Source organism: Danio rerio, chromosome 17 (assembly GCF_052040795.2).
Source record: "Danio rerio strain M-AB ecotype USA chromosome 17, GRCz13ab, whole genome shotgun sequence".
Lineage (NCBI taxonomy): Eukaryota > Metazoa > Chordata > Actinopteri > Cypriniformes > Danionidae > Danio > Danio rerio.
In genome coordinates, this window is record NC_141037.1 from 27,319,309 (window position 1) to 27,340,078 (window position 20,770).

At 36.1% G+C, this 20,770-nt stretch overlaps 1 protein-coding gene across 20 annotated transcripts in view; it reads left to right on the forward strand.

Moving 5' to 3' along the window:
• The window catches only part of grid1a (glutamate receptor, ionotropic, delta 1a), a 492,166-nt gene that overhangs the window by 80,517 nt on the left and 390,879 nt on the right, over positions 1–20,770 (forward strand). For all 20 annotated transcript variants that reach the window (XM_087290557.1, XM_087290561.1, XM_087290565.1 and 17 more), the window contains one exon: positions 5,954–6,109. Coding sequence is in view for 3 of the 20 variants with exons in the window: in XM_087290562.1 (XP_087146688.1) it covers positions 5,954–6,109 (156 nt within the window). In the remaining 17 variants the exon portion in view is untranslated. The remainder of the gene's footprint in view (positions 1–5,953; positions 6,110–20,770) is intronic.

Sequence of the window (20,770 nt, forward strand, 5' to 3'; positions counted from 1 at the left end):
ATAATAAATTGCTATGTTTAGAACAATGGGCAGCACGGTGGCCCAGTGGTTAGCACTGTCCCCTCGCCTCACAGCAAGAAGGTCGCTGGTTCAAATCCCAGCTGGGTCAGTTGGCATTTCTGTGTGAAGTTTGCATGTTCTCCCTGTGTTCGAGTGGGTTTCCTCCGAGTGCTTCGGTTTCCCCCACAGCTAAGACATGAGTTGTAGGTGAATTGAATTAACTAAATTGGACGTAGTGTATGAGTGTGTGCATATGAGAGTGTATGAGTGTTTCCCAGAACTGGGTTGCAGCTGGAAGGGCATCCGCTGTGTAAAATATATTTTGGATAAGTTGGTGGTTCATTCCGCTATGGTGTCCCCTGATGAATAAAGGGAGTAAGGAAAGGAAAATGAATGGATGAATAAATGAATGAATGAATAAATGTTTAGAACATGACCCTCTGGAACAGGGTTGGTGTAGTCAACTAAACTTAAACCATAATTCAGTGCCAATGGCGTAGTTGTTAATGCGTCAACACATGCCACTCTGGTGTTCACAGTGACACAAGTTCAATTCCTGCCTTGAGGGTCCTATGCCGATCCTTCCCCTCTCTCTGCTCCCCATGCTTTCCTTTCTATACTCTCTACAGTCCTATCGATAAAATGTGAAAACCAGAAAAAACAACAACAACAACAACAACAACAACAACAAAAAACTTAAAGCATAAAACTAAAATCAGATTTGTTGAAATAGGCATTTTAGGGCATATAGAGTTCAGTAATTAGTGACCCACTGGTTTCTGAATTCCACATAGGCTTTTGTGTAAAGTGCAGCCAACTTTTTACTTGCTCAGGAGTAAAATTAACTTGTAAATACCTTTGCTGGGATACAATTAACAAACATCAAGGCACCATGCGTGTTTCCTCACAACAACAAATGAAGCACACAACAAAAATGACAGCGTTGTTGAAAGAATCTGGTCATAGTGCTATGGATGTTGGCATAAGCCCTGCAGTTTACCAACATCATGTTGATAGAGTACGAAATGACACTGTTGTGATTTTAAAGTTTGATTATAAGTTGTATTTTATATTATAGGCTTTATAGATTTGGCAAAGTAGATTTGTTGTTTAATTTAATCAGTTTTCTTTGAATTTTATTTTAGTTATTTTTGTATTTTAGTTATTGTAAAACTGTCGCCTCGCAGCAAGAAGGTTGCTGGTTTGAGTCTCAGCTGGGCATTTCTGTGTGGAGTTTGCATGCTCTCCCCGTGTTGGCGTGGGTTTCCTCCGGGTGCTTCAGCTTCGCCTACAGTCCAAAGACATGCTCTATAGGTGAATTGGGTTTGCTAAATTGGCCATTGTGTATGTGTGAATGAGACTGTATGGATGTTTCCCAGTGATGGGTTGCAGCTGGAAGGGCATCCGCTGCTTAAAACATGCTGGATAAGTTGGTAGTTCATTCTGCTGTGGCCACTCAAGATTATTGAAGGGACTAAGGCAAAAAAAAAAAAAAAAAAATTATGAATAAATGAATGAATGAATGTTTTAAAATGGCACAAATGGAGAAGTTCCTGCACATGCACTGTCAGACATACACACTCAAATTAAAGCTATGTAGACAGATTTTATAAAGCTAATAGAAATTACAAAATCACACAAACAAATGACTAACACTTCATTCATTATTTCTTTTTGCTTTGGCTTAGTCTCTTTTTCAGGAGTCATTACAGCGGAATGAACCGCCAACTATTTTGGCATATGATTTACGCAGCAGATGCCCTTCTAGCCGCAACCAAGTACTGTCTGGGAAAGACCCATAGACACTCATTCACACACTCATACACTACGCCCAATTTAGTTTACTCAATCACCAATAGCGCATGTTAACTGTGGGGGAAATCGAGCACCCGGAAGAAACCCACGCCAACAGCAAAGATGCGAACTCCACACAGAAATGCCAACTGGCCCAAAAGGGACTCGAATTAGAGACTTTCTTGTTTGAGGCAACAGTGCTAACCACTGAACCACCGTGCAACCAGACTAATACTTCAACTAAAATAAAATAAAAACCTTATTATATGTAAAAAAGAAGCAATAATCAATCAATAAATCATTAATAAAAACAGCAGCAATACTTGATAATACTACAATTATACAGTTCCGGACATTGAATCGTAACACTGAATGATGTTCTCTCATTTAATTGACCATTGACCATGGCAACAGAACTCTTTCTTTTCATATCAAAGCAACTTTAAAAGCCTTTTGCCATTCAAAACATTTGTAATGCAAATGAGTGGAATTAGTATTATTATTTGCAATATTGCATCAGTGGTTGTCTTGCTGTTAGACTGATTATTTTCATTTGTAGAAGCTTTAAGCTAATCTACCAGCAGGATGCTAAAACAACTTTCTTAAATCAATACTTCATAGAGAGTTATTTATTTTGTAATAGCCATGCATTAGGGGCATTTTACCATTATCATTTGTCCATTCCATTCATCAGTCTGGGATATTTTGAATGCTCTGTCCACTTCCCAAATTTTACGACTTTTCAAGGAGACAGAGAACTCTAACAACAGCTCAAATTTGCCACGGATGCAGCTCGTCACGTATAAGATCCCCTTGACATAAAAGATCATCCCCTAGGCTTACAACCCACTGTGTTTCTACAGGCTGTGAAACGCCCTTGACAAATTAGGGATGCGTATAGAATATTTACTGCAATTCCAGCATGTGCGCTCTCCATGGTGCTGAAATGCTGTTGGCTATTGACAGGTGAAGAAGTTGAAGTTAAGTTAAATTTTATCTGCTGGTAAATATGTTATGCCTAGGTAATTAGAAAAGTAATCCAACTTTTTCCTGTGGCTCATGATGCTTTAGCAGTAACTTCCTTTAAACTTAAATCTGGGAAGTTTTTTAAAGAATTGGGTGCAATGAGGAGTCATTATTTTGCTCATTCTAAAACAAGCCTGATGTCATGAGAAAACGCAACTGTTTTGTGTTTTGTCACATTAGTGGATATTTTGTATGAATTCAAGTTCAGTCATATAGAAATGTAGAATTTTAAAAAGGAGGCGTGGCCAGTGGTGGAAAGAGTACTGTAAAATCATACTCAAGCAGAAGTACCGTGACTTAACCAAAAATGTAGTGCATGTAGATAAAACGTATCTGTTGTAAATATTACACAAAGTATGAGTAAAAAGTAACCTTTTTAAAAGTACTCAAAAGTAGTGAGTATTATGCTATAAAAGATTGATGCGTTTACATATGATGTGTGCAGAGATGTGTAAACATAACATTCTGTAGTGCATTTAGTTCTAATTTATGGCCATTTGGCAATTTTAGTGATCATAAACATCCTTAATCTTCTCATCAGTGACATACAGTCTAAACCAGGGGTGTCCAAACTCGGTCCTGGAAGGCTGGTGTTCTGGAGAGTTTAGCTCCAACCCTAATCAATCACACCTGAACCAGATAATCAAGCTCTTACTAGATATACTAGAAACTTCCTGGCAGGTTTGTTGAAGCAAGTTGGAGCTAAACTCTCTAGAATACTGGCTCTCCAGGACCAAGTTTGGACACCCCTGGTCTAAACAGTCTCTGGGTCATTGTATGTAAAGATTTTGAACATCTTCTTAAACACTATTAATGCATCAAGTTTGGAGTCAACTTGTCAACAATGGTTCGACAGCTGGACCACGCTTCACTTTGCCTCCTTAACCAATTACCTACTCCCTAAAACTAATTTAAAGCAGACGAGCCCTCTAGCACTGTTCTTCTCATTCTCATGAAACCACCCTTTCTCGCTTTATTTCCTTGCTTCCCATTAACAATCCTCATAACCCTTCCCCTTATAAGCTTCCTAGGTTGAATCAAAGAGTCCAATCACTCTAGCAAAATATTACAGAGACCCCCACTCTGAGTTTCCCCAATCATTCTACCTACCTGTTCACTGTTTATCCTCTTACTTCCATTCTTCTTCATCCCACTGTTCCCTCACCATCCGTTTTTATTCTTACAATAAAGTCTAGCTCAAAGTGTGTGGGGGTCCATGCTGGTGAAGCTGCATTTATAAAGCACCCATGTCCTCAGGTAGTCGAGTATAATGCCATTTAAATTCTATGTGTTATTTGATTGAATTGCTGGAATCGCAGGTCTGATTTTTCTACTCAGCCAATCCCCATAGATGAGAATAAATAAAGTAGTGACTGCAGGTTTAAAGAAAGAGTGGAGTAAAAGTACAGATTCTGCACTAAAAGTGTACTCAAGTGAAGTAAAAGCACACGTTTTTAAAGTTACTTAGCAAATTACAATTCCCGAAAAAACACTTCTCAATTACTGTAATTTGAGTTTTTGTAATATAGTTTTTGTAAAGTAATTTGTAATTACTTTACACCACTGGGCATGACACCCAACTGTCATTGGGGGATATGTTATTCATACAAAAATTTATGAATGATATTGTACTAATTCATACAAATTAGCCATTAAATCAAAAAGTTATGAATTGCAGTGAGGTAGCATTGACTAAAACATATGAGCAAATTGCTTTTTTAGTAGACCAGAAATAACTTCAAAAACTAATAAAAAAACAATATTAAAAATAACTTGGAGCAACGAAACATAGTGAACTCTGTACACATATATACTTGTGATTTCTCTAAATATTTGTTGCACAACTTTATTATTCAAAATTATTTGTCTCAGTTATTTTGAAAGAAAATTCCAGAAACTAAAAGGTCAACCCAAATTTTGAAACAGTAGTCACTAGGGCTGTGCGATTAATCGAAATGGAATCACAACTGGGATTTGAAATGTTGTGATAAGGTAATCGCAAGAGGCTTTGATATGAAATATGTATTATCTATTTTCCTCCACCCAGAGCAAATGCGTGACTGCCATCTGTGTTAACTGTGTGCCTTACTAGCCAATTGAGTGAGCACGCTTTCATTCTGCCCAATCAAAATTGCGCACCCAAACTATGCGGAACACCCACAATAAATAATAATAATAAAAAAACATACAAACAGAAAAGCGTGGACAAGTGGCATCTGCCACTTCAGAAGCATTAATATACGAATTCATATCAAAGAAAAACAGCACGTCAGTAATATGTAAATATCTTGGTTTCAAAATCAGACACCAAACAAAAACAGATCATTTGTAAGAGCTGTTGCAGAATTGTTGCCACAGCACAAAGAAATACAACAACCAGCACCTAAGAAAAGCACCACAGGGGGCTGAAAAGTCAACTAAAAGTTATGACAATGACACTCAATCTAGTAGCACGCAACAGCAAACTACAATCTCAGAGTTGTTTGCGGCTATTACATTATATGAAAAATATCACAAAGGCACCAAGAGATAACTTACACCATAACTTTTACCACCTGTGCCTTTTAATGCAGTGACTAAAAAGGGATTTAAAAACTTCATCCAAATGCTGGATAGGGGATACACACTTCTGCCGAACACAAATTTTTGCCATTTTACAGTGCCACTTTTTTTAATAAGCTATACTATCTCTCTATTTTGAGTTGAACTTGTTTACAGAAAGGTCAGTTAATTTTATTTGTGTTTATTGTTTGCTCTATAGAAACATTAGTGTTTAATTTTTAAATATTTAAAAACAAATCTGAATAACTGTTGGAGTTAATATCTTTTTTTAAAATAACACTGCGTTTTAGCAGTAAGAAGATTATTGAGCTAAAGTTTGACTACAAAATTAAATCGCAAAATAAATTGAAATCGCAATATCTGTTAAAAAAATCACAATTAAATATTTTCCCTAAATCGCACAGCTCTAGTAGTCACATGCAGCAAAAGTTGAATAATATATATATTTTTTTTGACACATGGTATGAATTTCCATCCTTTTCATTTTTTCGTCATTTAATAATAAGGTTTGGAAGAATTGCTTTCATTCGAAATGATATTTTAATGACGCATGCTCTCTTTCATCTAACAGGAGCTATATTCGAGCAGAACGCCATACGGGACGATGAGGTTTTTCAGCTCGCCATTTCAGACCTGAGTCTGAACGACGACATCCTCCAGAGCGAGAGGATTACCCATTCTATCAAGCTCATCGAGCCCAACAACCCCTTCCAGGCGGTACAGGAAGGTGAGTGAGTGACTGAGATCTCTCAGCAATCGATTAACCACGCTGTCCTTCTTTATCTTTCTCTCCAATCCGTTTGCTTGAGATGTTTCCCAATACCGTCAGCCCTTCTCATGAGGCTTTGACATCAACAAACACTGTAGATATAGCTGCAGGTTTGGAGTTTCCATTCCTGTGGAAAATATCGCCAGGGCTTTATAGTGGTGATTTCTCTGCTCTGAGTCTTTAGTTCTTTTAGAATCTTTTTCCTTGCCTTTCAATCAAAATGGAGGCGAAAACAGGCACCTCTTGGAATGGGAATCCAGTGGAGGAAAACTTGTGTGGGAATGTGCTGAGGACATATGTGCTAACATGCTGAGGGTGTTTGTGTCACACTGGCAAGCTGGATCAGCAGACATTGATGTATGAATGGAGCAGAACTTGATTTATGTTATCAAGCGTGAAGGCCAGCTGTCATCATCTGTCCGGCTCAGACATTTTCATTCAGTTCCTCGTTCAAGCAATTCTCGGTTTGATCGCTGCTACCGGAGATGCATTTTATAAACAGTTATTATCGTGACTAACTTCTGTCATTCACTCATACATAGGAATAATGGGACTGCACAAAAGCTGCCACTTTTCAAGCGGTTTGTACCTGTAAGGTTCCATATTGGTATCTTAAAGGTGCATATTAGTAGCTAAAGTGTTTATCTTAGGGCCAACATGTACAGACGTGTCGCTTTTGAAAAGCTGACAGCTTTTGTACCTTTATTTTTGAAAAGTAATAGTCTAGTGGCTGGCTTCATGAAAATAAATTCAAAACATATAGTTTTGTAGCTCTGGTGGAGGTTCCGGAATAATTGCGGATGGCCGAATTGCTCAAATCATTCGTGGACATTGAGTTATAATAATAATAATAATGATAATAATAATAATACCTCTATATGTTGCAACATGTTTAGCAGAATTCAGCACTTGGCATAATGTGTTTTTAATGGACCATTAATTTTATGATGTGTGTGCGTGTGTGTTTGTACACAGCCACAGTATGCTGTAAAAAATGCTGGCTTCCACATAATTCATTCATATTGTCCCAACAACTTAAATGTTTTTACAAATTTAAGTGGATCGAACATGAAATAATTAATTTGCCCTTTCAAAAAATTATTTATTTCAACTTTCGAGTTGAGTTATTTCAACTCGTTTTAAATAAGTTGTTAGAACAAGCACTAAAAGTCATAATCAGGGCTGGACATTAACTTTTTTGATCAGCAGCCACTTTGGCTAGTAGTTTTCCAACATTACTTGCCACTTGCCGTTTTCACTAGCTACAATATTGTTGTTGGGAATTTATATTTTAAATGCATAAATTTGACTTTGGTATGCTAAAATTATTTGATTAAGATTTTGTGTTTTGCCCACATACCTACTCATTCATTACACTTTTTTTGTGTGTTGTGTATGAGCTTGCAAAATGTCCATGAACAAATGAGTTGTGCTTTTACAATGTTTTGCATGACTTTTCAGGGCTCAACATTAAGGATTTATCTATTTTTTCTCAGGCCACTCCAAAAAATAAATAAACAAATATCTAATTATCTAATTAAATATCTTATTACTAAAAAAATCAAGCTAAATATAGCTGTGTACAAGCACCGATTATAATCAAAACCTTTCTTAAAAAATGCATAAAAAATCCTGTCTAAAAATGTGCTGAAAATAATCACTTTTTCTAACTTAAACCAAATATCTAAAAATTCTTATGTAAAGACATTGTTTTGTTTTATTGTCAGAAGAAATAAGTCAAAATTAGGAGTTTTACCTTTAAACAGGCAAAATTATCTGCTAGTGACGTAAGTGTAATTATCTGGCTTTCGCTTTGAAATATTTTGGACTAGAAACAAGACAACAATTCTAAGGAAATATTTTTTTTTTTCATAAATCATATACATTCCGCATAAACACACTAATTTAATACAATTCTGTTCAACTTTAATTCAGACCCAGCATTCCATATTTTTGGGATATGACTATATGGATGCTCACCTTACGATATCGATGCTAAAACGATATATTGTGCTCTAATAGTATATAGAGTTATGCTGTAGTGGGTAATATTTAAAAACAGCCTAATAGATGTGAATAAATAAGATTTAATAATTAAGAAACTTACAGTTTTCTCAATAAAGAGTTAAGTAACTTGGTTTTGTAAAGAAAATAACATTCAGGAATTCAAGTTATCTCGTTATTTACTACCCTTTAACTGCTTGAATGGTTGACTATATTTTGACTGTTTTAAGTAATGACGGTTAAAGTCATTTAAAGTTTGCTGGTGCAGTAGGTAGGGCTGTCGCCCCACAGCAAGAAGGTCACTGGTTTGAGCCTCGGCTGGGCCAGTTGGTATTTCTGTGTGAAGTTTGCATGATCTGACAACGCAGTGGCGCAGTAGGTAGTTCTGTCGCCTTACAGCAAGAAGGTCGCTGGTTCGAGCCTCCGCTGTGTCAGTTGGCGTTTCTGTGTGGAGTTTGCATGTTCTCCCTGTGTTTGCGTGGGTTTCCTCCGGGTGCTCTGGTTTCCCCCACAGTTTAAAGACATGCGGGGGAATTGGATAGGCTAAATTGTCCGTAGTGTATGAGTGTCAAAGAGTGTATATGGATGTTTCCCAGAGATGGGTTGTGGCTGGAAGGGCAGCAGCTGCGTAAAAATGTGTTGGATAAGTTGGTGGTTCATTCCGTTGTGGTGACCCCGGATTAATAAAAGGACTAAGCCGAAAGAAAATGAATGAATGAATTTTTTAAATAATGATTTACACTCAGCATTCTTGGTTTAAAAAAAGATCAAACAAACGTAATCCTGTTGCACTATTACACTTTATTGTAAAAAAACAACTACAAGAAAACATGTTAAATGAGAATCTGAAATATTTTATGGCATACTACAAAATATAAAGATGATTTAGTGTTCACACATTTTTGATTTTGATTTAATTTTAAATTAATTTGTTGTTATACTTTATATTTTCAGATTTTTCATTGTATATGTATTGATTTCGGTACTTTTACCATAAACCGCCACATCAACCATTTGGTAGAGGTTGATATTTTAGAAATTATGGCATGGGCTAAAATAAAAATGCATTGTGTGTTAACTAGCGACATTAGGGGTTAAGAAAAGCAATCTAAACTTAGTTTTCTTGGTGGGGCATTTAATGGGTTAAGGACATTGCTCTTTTAGTATAATTAAGCAGCTATTGTAGTTTTTATTAATTTATTTGAGCTTTTTAGCTATTTGTTCAGATATTTTAGTAAATATTTAATAATTTATGTTTTTATTCAATTTGTTTACATAATTTTGTTCGATTTGTTAGGTTATATCAATAGAGTTTTTAAAGCTTTAATGTAAACAACGGTAAATGTTTCCTTTACTAGGTCAAATTTAATAAAATTATATTAAGTATATTAAGAAAACACACGTTTAATTTTTTAATTTTTTTTTTTGAGAATGTAAAATATATTTAAGTGGCAAAACTTTTTAAACAGTGTGTTTGGGTGAATCTGGCCCCACGGTATTTAGAGCTGACAGTGAGAATGATTGCGCATCCTGAGGACACTGAGTATTGCACTTCTCTCAGGTTTCCAGGGGCTCTGAGATCGATTAGCCTCCCTGGTTTTGAGTGACAGTCGAGTGGTGATGACCTTTCACTTTGCTCTTTAGCTCGCATTCACCCTACTGAGAAGAAACTCTCACCTGTCAAATATACACACGCGCACACACACATACACACAAACAACCACTTAATCTCCTCTATCAGCAACACACATACACTTTTGGCATGACATAGTCCCAGCCTTTTACCTACCAGTCAATAAAATGATTTAAGATCCTGTCCGTGGAGAGATGACACGCAGTGTGAGTCTGTGGCTCAGGTGAGAGTGTGTAATGTGAGGACCCAGCTGTGTGTTTATCTCACCTGCATGGTCTAATTACTCATTACAGCTGTGCGACTGCATCACACACACACACACACACACACATACAGACAGCCAGTCAGTGTGTGGGTTTTATTTTCCTTTATCGGTTTACTTGAATATTGAGAGTAGAATATTTGTTTTGGTACTTTTAACCCACCTACTGCCAGTTTAGCTAATTATATTTCAGCACCACAGGTTACCTTGGTGGAGAACTGCATATTTTATTCAGAAAGGCTCTCAAAGCATGCGCCCGTGACCGAAATGCAACCTCCGGTGGATAGCAGCAGACTCCGAAATGAGACGCAGGTTCCAAGTTCCACATAAGGTTATTAATTAGCAAATAATATAAATTTTACGAACGTAAAAATTAGGTGAGTTACATTGTAACCACGTGTCCTAACTAGGGTTGGATTAATGTAGATGTGCAGATGCAGCATCATCTGATGATGCAGATGTTGAATCTATTGTCCAGATTCAACATCTGGAATACACTTGGCAAATTATTCATTAACAAAACTAAAGAGCATCAGACTTGGTACTGTACCTCTTTTTGTAACTTAAACAATCCTTTCAAACATTGCTCAATTGACTGTGTACTAAAGTCAATGATAATGTGAGAGAGAATCCTCTGTTACTGCATGACAAAGAACCAGTTTTTCTTTTTTATAAAAAGACAATAATGCAAGATAGCAGATTCCCAGCTGATATTCAAGAGACCCATGTATCCTTGTTGTATCCTACTCTGCTTTTTTGGGGGGAAAAGTGCTGAAATGGAGAAATCACCTGAAGGGGAAATCGCTTAAAGTATCATGCACTGTGAAAATAACTTTTGACGTCACATTGAGGGTACTATGAGCTTCTCTTCATCACATGCCTTTTAATTTCTGACCTCTTGCTTTTTCTGCTTTTCTAAAGTCTTGATTTTAGTCTTTTTAGCTAGAGGAAGTAGAAGCGGTCATCCTGGATGCTGTCAGATCTTTCTTTGCTTGAAAGTTTTCTTGTAAAATCATAGATTTCTGCTTAATTCTTTGCTCTTTCTCCTTCTCATTCATCTCGTCTATGATGGCCTCTTTTATAAGTTAATAAGGTCTCTTTTCATCCTCTGGATGAGTTTGAGGTTGCTTGTCAAACCACCCTTTATTTATAACATCAGTTTGTGTTGGAGATATCAGATAAATTGAACAGGTTGGAAAAATATACACTTCTGAAAGTATCTTTAAGGGGTTGATGATGATTATGCCATGTTGGGATTGTGATGGTAAGTAATCCTACTATCGATACATGTTGGCTAAACGCCAGGGTAAATTTTTTGACACTTTGTCTCATTCTAGTAAAATGCAGCATTCAGTGAGAAGTGCTTTTAGTACAGTCTTTGGCAAATTGCGCTCACTTCTCGTGGCAGTTGCTTAGAGCAGCTTTGTTCATGTCTGTAATTCCAAGCTTTTAGACTGGCAGTTTTTTACCGCTTCAGACTTTTAAGGTTTCTTCGGATACCTTTTTAAAATAAATATATAAATGACTTCCATTTGACTGTGTGCATTTGAGATGATGTGAGAAAATATGTATAAATGGACCTACAATTATATTATTTGGATTTTATTGTACGCACATTTTCTTTCAATTTTCCACACATTGTGACGCTTTTACTGAAAAGCAAAACAGTTACCACCTCAAAGATTAAAACTGACAAGAGGTTTGTGTGGGAATTTTTATATAATAATAAAAAACATTGAAAAACATTTAAATTTTGAGTGGAAAAAGAGTTACTCACAGTTGTTAAATGTACAGTAAAGCTGCAATTTTGAGGAATATATTGACAATAGTGATGACTGAAATTGCAAGATTAAAAAGTTATGAGGAATAAATGTGCATTTAAAAATGTCACCCATGTTATACACAAGTCACAGTGTCAAGCAAGCAATTAAAATGAAATGAATATGGGCAGCAACAATACTCTTTGTTGTTGCTTACCCATTGTGGTTTTCTGCTGCTGTAGCCCATCCGCCTCAAGGCTAGACGTGTTGTGCATTCAGAGATGCTCTTCTGCATACCGTGGTTAAAATGAGTGGTTATTTGAGTTACTGTTGCCTTTCTATCAGCTCGAACCAGTGTGGCCATTCTCCTCTGACCTTTGGCATCAACAAAGCATTTGCGCCCATAGAACTACTGCTCACTGGATATTTTCTCTTTTCAGACCATTCTCTGTAAACTCTAGAGATGGTTGTGGGTGAAAAATCAAGTAGATTAGCAGTTTCTGAAATACTTATACCAGCCTGTCTGGCATCAACAATCATGCCACCTTCAAAGTCACCTTAATCAAATTTTCTGTTTGAACTGCAGCAGATCGTCTTGACCATGTCTGCATGCCTAAATGCAGTGAGTTGTTGCCATGTGATTGGCTGATTAGAAATTTGCATTCAAGAGCAGGTGGACAGGTGTACCTAATATAGTGGCCGCTGAGTGTATGCAGTGTACAGTATAATAACATTAAAAAACAGAATTTAGAGAAATATATTTGTAGTTGCATTGAATAAGAAATTCTCCTTTGTTAGAAATACAATAAATCTTGAAAAATAAAGTTGCAGCTATATAGAAATAGCTGCTATTTACAAATTCTGTAATGTAGTGTAAAAAAGTCACAATCATTAAATATACAACAAATCCACAGTTTCAAAAAATGTTACAGGAAAAGGTTTTCATAAAACATTGTCTTTCGTATTCACACAGATACATTCATCTGACACCTACAAGATTCTTTGGTCCCTGAACTGTTGGAGATAAGTTTCTAGGCAGCTCTACAAGAAGGGTGCATGGCTCCCAGTTCTCTTTCTCACTCACGCTCTTGTGCTTTCAGTGGCTCTTATCTAAAGCTGAGTCAGGAGGTGGTCTTAGTTGGCAATTCACATTCTGACGTGCCCTTTCAAAATGGCAGCTTGTCTACTCCAGGTCCCCAGCGCAGCTACGGCCAGTGTCTCATATTAATGAGATCCAATATGGCCACTGTCAGGATTCGAGTTTTATTTCTAATGTACCCTGTGCCTCAAATCACTGGACAACACTTTCGTATCAGATATCAACTGTCTGCAGTCTCAAAGGGGAAACAATACATCCTCAATGACAACATTAATTATGAGCCCTAATAATCAGAGCTGCCTGTAATAATCTAATTGCCTGTACTTCTACTGAGAGTAAGAGGGAGAGAGAGAATCTTTGCTGTGGCATCAAGTTACCTTGCATAGTGACTTTACAAGAGACTCTGAAATCTTTAGTGTTTAACACTTATTTAACAACCTACCTTAAAGGTCTACTGTGTTTCAGTTTTTCTATCTATTTTATCTGAAGCAACCTCAGTATTTATATATTTTTTTGTTTCTCCGGGGAAATTCCCTCTAGAGAAATCTTGGGCAAAATGCATTGCTTTGTGGTTTTCAAGCTGTGGCCCACAAACCCCAAGGGCCTCAATGATCTCCATGGAAATTGTGGGAAACAAACAAATAAAAGATTTCATTAGATTATTGTAACAGAAATGATAAAAAAATAAGTCTACACAGAGTTTAATAGATAATTCAGAGACAGTTTTATTTAGAGTAGGCACTTTTGTTTTAGTCTGGGTGGTTTGTATTGCTTTGCATATGCCTAAATGCGGATTTTGGTCTGTCAGATAGTCACAGTTATTTGGTATATGATGTATATAGACAGTATACTATATATATATATATATATATATATATATATATATATATATATATATATATATATATATATATATATATATATATATATATATATATATATATATACATACACACATTATAAATTCTGCATTGAGAGAAACAATTTTGTTGCTGCATTGAATAAGGTAACCATTTCAATAAATTCTTCCCTGGTTTTCATTCATTTTCTTTTCGGCTTAGTCCCTTTAGTAATTAGGGGTCGCCACAGTGGAATAAACCACCAACTTATCCAGCCGATGTTTTATGCAATGGATGCCCTTCCAGCCTCAGTCCAACACTGTGAAACACCATACACTGTTGCAGTGTTTTGTAGGTTGTAGATTGTTAGGCAACCATCATCCCTTTTCTCAAAAGACGACAAGCAGTCAAAACATTGCTGTAACTCTGATAACGTACAAGTTTTACAAATTTTACAAGTTTAAAATTACAAAGAACTGCATTGTTTGGGTGTTCTGTGTTTGTCTGAGATAAACACATTTCGGTAAGACTAATTATTCCATACAAGCTAAAGCTGATGGGATTCATTCAACTGGTTGCGTCTGCTTGTGTGCGCAACCTGCGCACCTCCATTGGAAATAACGAACTTGTGCAAACTCTAGAGAAAGACGTGATACTGTACGCGAAAGGCCCATAAAAAAGGCCGCCATCATTTGCGATCTCCATCAGTTGATCTTCTTTTACAGACATGCTGGATTCACCTGTAGACAAATAGGTTGCGGATCCATTCCTTCGCAGTTTGTGGGTCATTCACTTGGCCTTTTCTCCTTAGCAAAGATACTTTCCAAAGATATATGTTTCTTACTCATTTTGCTGCTTTTGGGTTAAATTTGGCCACTCAAGTGACCGAGATGTAACCAATATGGTCATTTTTCAAAATGAAAGATTTTTCAAAGTAAAAGAATGTTTAGTCTCCGATAATAAACAAAACAGAAATAATTGATGTTTTCTTGTGCAGCCCGGTACCAATTGATCCATGGACCAGTATCTGTCTGCGACTCGGTGGTTGAGGACCACTGTCCTAATCCACACATTTGTAGGGGTCATCAGGTTATCAGACATTAAGTGGCACATTGTTACAGCTGGAGGATGTTTAAATGCTATCAAATAGAGGTGCAAGAGTATTGGACAAAATCATGCAAATCCAATGTAATGTTCAATGAAAAAAATGTAATAGTCCTACAATCACATTACAGATATCGTGTACCTTGTTGGCTCTGTTACAGTAGATGCCCTGGGAATAATTTAAGAAAGGTCATCGCGGGAACACATAAAGGAGTGAGTATTAAACACCTGCTTTTCCCTTAGCCAAAATGCACAAGAGGACAAAGCTCAGGCCTCTTGTGGTGTTCAGCACCATGAGCCCTGTGTAAACAGCATGCTTGATTAAAGGACGAATATAGATAGAACCTTGTTTAATTAGAGCAAGCTCTGGAGACCGAACGCTTGGTGAGATCCACTCTGGGCCCTAGAGCCTCTCCTATCATTGTCGAGTGACCAGGTTACTGGCCATGAACTGCAATGAATAGAAAACAACCGCCAGATAATTAGCTGCCTGGAGAAAAGAGCTGCCTTCATCTCCCTCCCCTTCTGTCTCTCTCTGTCTCTCTCACTCACTCTGTCTTTAACAAGTACAGTATCCTGATATGCTTTCATTAAGCTGATTTGCATTGCATGGTTATTAAGCTAAAAGGATTATAATTGTCTGTGCAGTGGTGTGGTCTGGGTAAGGGGAGGTAGAGCTTGCGGTTCAAGTCACATGATTTATCAGACGTTCTTTGGGAACAGCTGGGAGAGTAAATGGTCAGAGAGTTGAGCTGCTGTTGTAGACCGGATGGAGAACACTCCATTCAGCAGGATGAGAGAGATTGTCCTTCAATTGGCCTTGTGGTGATGTGCACAGATGTGGATATCAGGGATATAATTGCAAAGTCCAGTAATCTAGTAAATATTGCATTGGGTTCACGTGGTCTCGTGAACCAACACAAAGCTGTTTGGTCTGAAAGTGATTTGTACGTGAAAGGGTGCTTCATACATCACTTCACTATTGAATATAGATCACTTTACCATTGCCTAGAGGCAGTGGATCTTTTTTGACCCTGAATTTTATTCAATGTTTGCTAATTGGCTCATTTTTCATATATATATTATTAGCCCCCCTTTGATTTTTTTTTTTTTTTAGTATTTGCCAAAAAATGTTTAACAGACCAAGGACATTTTCACAGTATGTCTGATAATATTTTTTCTTCTGGAGAAAGTCTTATTTGTTGTATTTCAGCTAGAATAAAAGCAGTTTTTAATTTTTTAAAAAACATTTTAAGGACAAAATTATTAGCCCCTTTAAGCAATTTTTCCCCCCCAATAGTCTACAGAACAAACCATCGTTATACAATAACTTGCCTAATTACCCTAGCCTGCCTAGTTAAGCCTTTAAATGTCATTTTAATCTTAAGTGTCTTAAAAAATATCCAGTAAAATATTATTCACTGCCATCACGGCAAAGATAAAATAAAGGATTTATTTATATTTATATTATATTTATTTATATTTATAAACTAATTTTGAAAGGATCACATGCTTATGATTGCTTGCGGCTGGCCCCGCATTATCCAATTTATCGTTCACCAATCAGATGACTCCTAAGCCACTATAAATGCCTTAGGTCATCTTTGTTGTCAAAATTTGCGTGCTCTGTAAAACATCATTTGGCAAATATAAATAAAAGAATAAATTATATAAAAGAATATTTTTATATTAAAAAAAATTCAAAGGGGGGCTAATAATTCAAACTTCAGCTACATATGTATAGTTATATACTGTTTGAGTTCATTTGCTATATTTCATTTGGTTGAAAGAGTTTAGCACACTTGTTAAATATGTTTTTTATGGCTATGTTTGCACTTATAGTTCAGTTCTTTTGATTGTTTGGTTTTCCAAAAAGAGACACAAAGCTCTAATAAAGCAATCAAGCAGACTTTAATCAAACCAAACCTGTCCAAATGTGAGACAAACTTCAATATGCGTTTTGGAGCATTTCTCCTTGAAATCTTAAAATTTGCTTTAGAAATGTGGAGGAAAACTCAAGTAATGTTTATTGAATGAAGTTGATCTAAAATCTTGTTGTGAATGTAGTTAATGATGTAACTGTGTTGATTTTGAGCTTTAACTTTTTACAGTTAAGAAGAGAGAAAAATAACCCCTTTTAAATTATACCCTAAATAAACTTTGGTCTACTTCAGTAGTGCAGTAGTTTTTTTTTTGTCAGTAGGCATTGAGTAATGCGCTGTCTGGGTGATTTTTAAGTTGAATACATCATATTTCATCATTGTGCCTCACAGACTGTTAACAAAATAATGCACTCTGGGTTTCTTTTTTGCATCTGTTTTGCTGCAGTTGAATCTGTTTATGGACAGGAAAGAGACAAAATTTGCAGATCGTCCCAGAAACTGAGCAGATTGCTCAGTGAAGAGATTTGATGGGACAGAGAGACATTCTTGCTTGCAAAACTACAAGCCACCACCGACAAACTCAGAAACAGAAAAGATCAGTGAACTCATTACGAGTACTGTAGAATTTCACTGTGAAATCTGATGCCCTCTGTCACTAATGGACATTATTAGAAGCAACATACTGTCTGCATCCAAAGCAGAGGGAAAAATCTCAGTAATTAAACGTTTTTTTTTTGTTTTGTTTTTTGCTTCTATGTCTGCACAAATATCTGGGCCCAGCAGGGTTTTTCTTTCAGGAAGGATGCATTAAATCTATCAGCAATTTAATAGACAGACACACAAAAATACCGAGCATTCACTGCTGACATTTAAAAAAATGTCTATTTATAAGCCACGACTATCAGCTGATTGCTCATTTATCTGCTCATACTGTAGATGGGTCAGTGAACAAAACTCCCGTATATGTGTATCTGTATAATATGTATAAACTTGCTTGATGAAGTGTGGTGAAACGATGATCATTGGAGCCAATTAGTCATCTGTTAAACATATAAACACAATGAACCCACTCAACTTTGCTCAATTGGCAGAGGGAAATGTACAGTTAAACAATTTCAATACTGATTGATTCGCAGTAGGTAGTTTTGACTACACTATGATGTTAGACAAAATATTGTGTTATTAATAAATAATGTTCTTTTGAACTTTCAAGCATCACATCATTTAGTTTTTTAGACATTTTTCAAAAATCTTTCAAACAAAATCTTTCCAGCCTCTAACCTTTAAAAGGAAGTGCATGTTTGGATTGTACTTTGTATCCAGTCAAGTTTGCAGAAAGTTCTTCATGCAACTCAAAATCTAGAGCTTGTCCTATAATCACTGGAGTTCAAATGTAAATGCCATGCACTCATTCATAATGATGTTGAGCAGAATCACTTGAGATGTTTAGCTCTGAATGATGTGAGAGTTCCTTTCCAAATATCACCACCAGTTTGGATTTCAACCAGCCTTCCTAATTGGTGTATCCCGCATTAGCCCTTGAACTTCTGGACTCAGCTTGGCAGAAGGAGAAATTCTCAAAATTGGCAATGCTGTGCCAATTTGGGTCCTCTGTCTTGCATGATGAACAGTGTTATTGGCTGTGATTGATTCAGATTTGAACACAGACTTTCTTGTCATAATGAGTGAGCGTGCTTCCTGCTCTCTCTGTCTTCTCTTAATTCAATTCGATTTTCACTTTCTATTTAGTGTGCTTAATTGGCATGACAAATAACATTACATTTGCATTAGAAAGCATATTCTCGCTCTCTCTTCCATCTCTCTGTGGCTCCCTTCTCTTTTACCTGACACAGATTTATATGTTGTGCAAAAGCAATGCCATTGTTTAAACTTTGGTCTGTCACATTTTCACAGATTTGATCACTTTCAGAATAGTTTTTTCTAGACTCAGAATAGTTTTTTCCCATATTTTCATTTGTGAAAGGTTTTAGAAAAAGTTTAAGGTATAATGGCTCAAACGAGCTGCAAGATAAGAAAACATATGCAAATAGAAAAACACTAACAAAATGAAAAAAACATCATCAGTTTGACTACACTTACACATGCAATTTTTAATAAAATACAGAATGTGTGAATATATGAAAATGTGAGAATACAGAAACGCACATTGCAAACAAACATTGCACATACTGTGTTTAGAGTACTCCAAATAAGCTTCGATCCCAGATGTTTAGTCAGATGTAATTTCTGAGATCTGGTGTGTGTGTGATTTTTAAATTTATTTTAACATCCTGATATTATGGTGGTTCATTGTTGATTGTATATATATTTTTTGCCCTAAACATCCCATTAACTAACTACCCTCAGACAATACTCCTCCTCTAAGTGGTATTGTTTATCTCTTTTTGGGGTCTATCAACTGTAGGCTTGGGTGGTTATATGGTATAAAATGGAAATATGGTATTAGTTTCAATACTGCTATACCGTCACAAAAACAATGCACTTACATATAAAATGCATATGCATGGGGAAAGATCGTGAGTCACGCCCCAAGGGATCTGGTCTCGAAAAAGAACACAACTTCTGCAGTTTGGCAGTATTTCGGGTTTCGATTGAATGAGAAAGGAGAGAATACGAATAAGGCAATTTCCAAATTGTGCAGCAAAAAGGGTGACTGTGAGAGGTGGAAATACCACAAACCTAAGGTCGTATATACAGTATTCAGTTTCTGAACGGTTTAGGCACAAGCCAACAGTTTGGTGATGCTGTCTGCGTTTTACATAACAATAATGTATTTTTTTTTTATTATGCACGATAATACCATATACCGAGGTAAAATTGGGAGGAGGTTTGACGGTATCAGAATGTGGATACCACCCAAGCCTAATCAACACATTTACCTTGTGGTCTAAACTATGTGCTGTGAGAATTTGCATGCTCATATCTTATAAAAACGATTGAGATTTTCTTTATTAAATGCTTTTGGTCTTTCTTTTCGCTAGTGTTTACTTAACTGGCTATGTGTTTAATGTGTTTAATGTGTTTTTAAACACATTATTTACAGTTGAAGTCAAAATTATTGGCCTTCCCGTGATTTATTTATTTATTTTAAATTTAAAATTTTTAAATTACTTTTTATTTTTTAAATATTTTTTTCGTATTTGTTTTACTTTTAAAACTTATTTGTTTTATTTAAGCTAGAATGAAAGGTGTCTTTAAAAAAAAAGTCAATATTATTAAGCCCCTTGAGCAATATTTTTTCCCAATTATCTACAGAACAAACCGTTGTAAGACAATGATTTGCCTAATTACCCTTCCTTGCCTAATTAGCCTAATTAACCTAGTTAAGCTTTTAAATGGAACTGTGTGGAACCCAGCATTTTTTACAGTGCTTGAAAAATATCTGTTGTAAAATGTTCTGTTATCATGCCAAAGATAAAATAAATCAGTTATAAGAAGTGAGTTATTAAAAGTATTAGTTTAGAAATGTGTTACAAAAATCCTTTTTCTGTTAAACAGAATGGGCTATTAATTCAGATGGGCTAATAATTCTGACTTTAATTGTATGCTTTGTTTTAGTTTAAGCTTATTTTAGATACAGTAGGGATGAATGTTGAAGTTCAAAGATTGGCTGCATATATCAACATTGCGCCTTTCAAAAGGTCTAGTGAAATTTGACTCCTTGTGATGTGATATAATTGTGGGCATTTGGTTGCTTGACCTCTTGAACTCCAGTGCCACGAGTGTGTGAGTAATATAATGCTGAGTAGATGTAATCTTGACTTCCAGGTCAAACTCATCAGGAAAATTCGGTTCAGCATCTAACCTATTGATCCTCTTGCCACCATTATCGGCTTGTTTACTTGACCCTAGAGAGAGCGAGACAGAGTGTTTTTATCTACTCTGGAACCGAGAGGAGTGACATTAATGGAATTCAGACAGACAAAATATTCTCAGATATTCTAAATCTCTGCTGCCAATCAAACCATGCCTCTTTCTGAAACATTACAGTGGGTTACGTCACTCTCATTCATG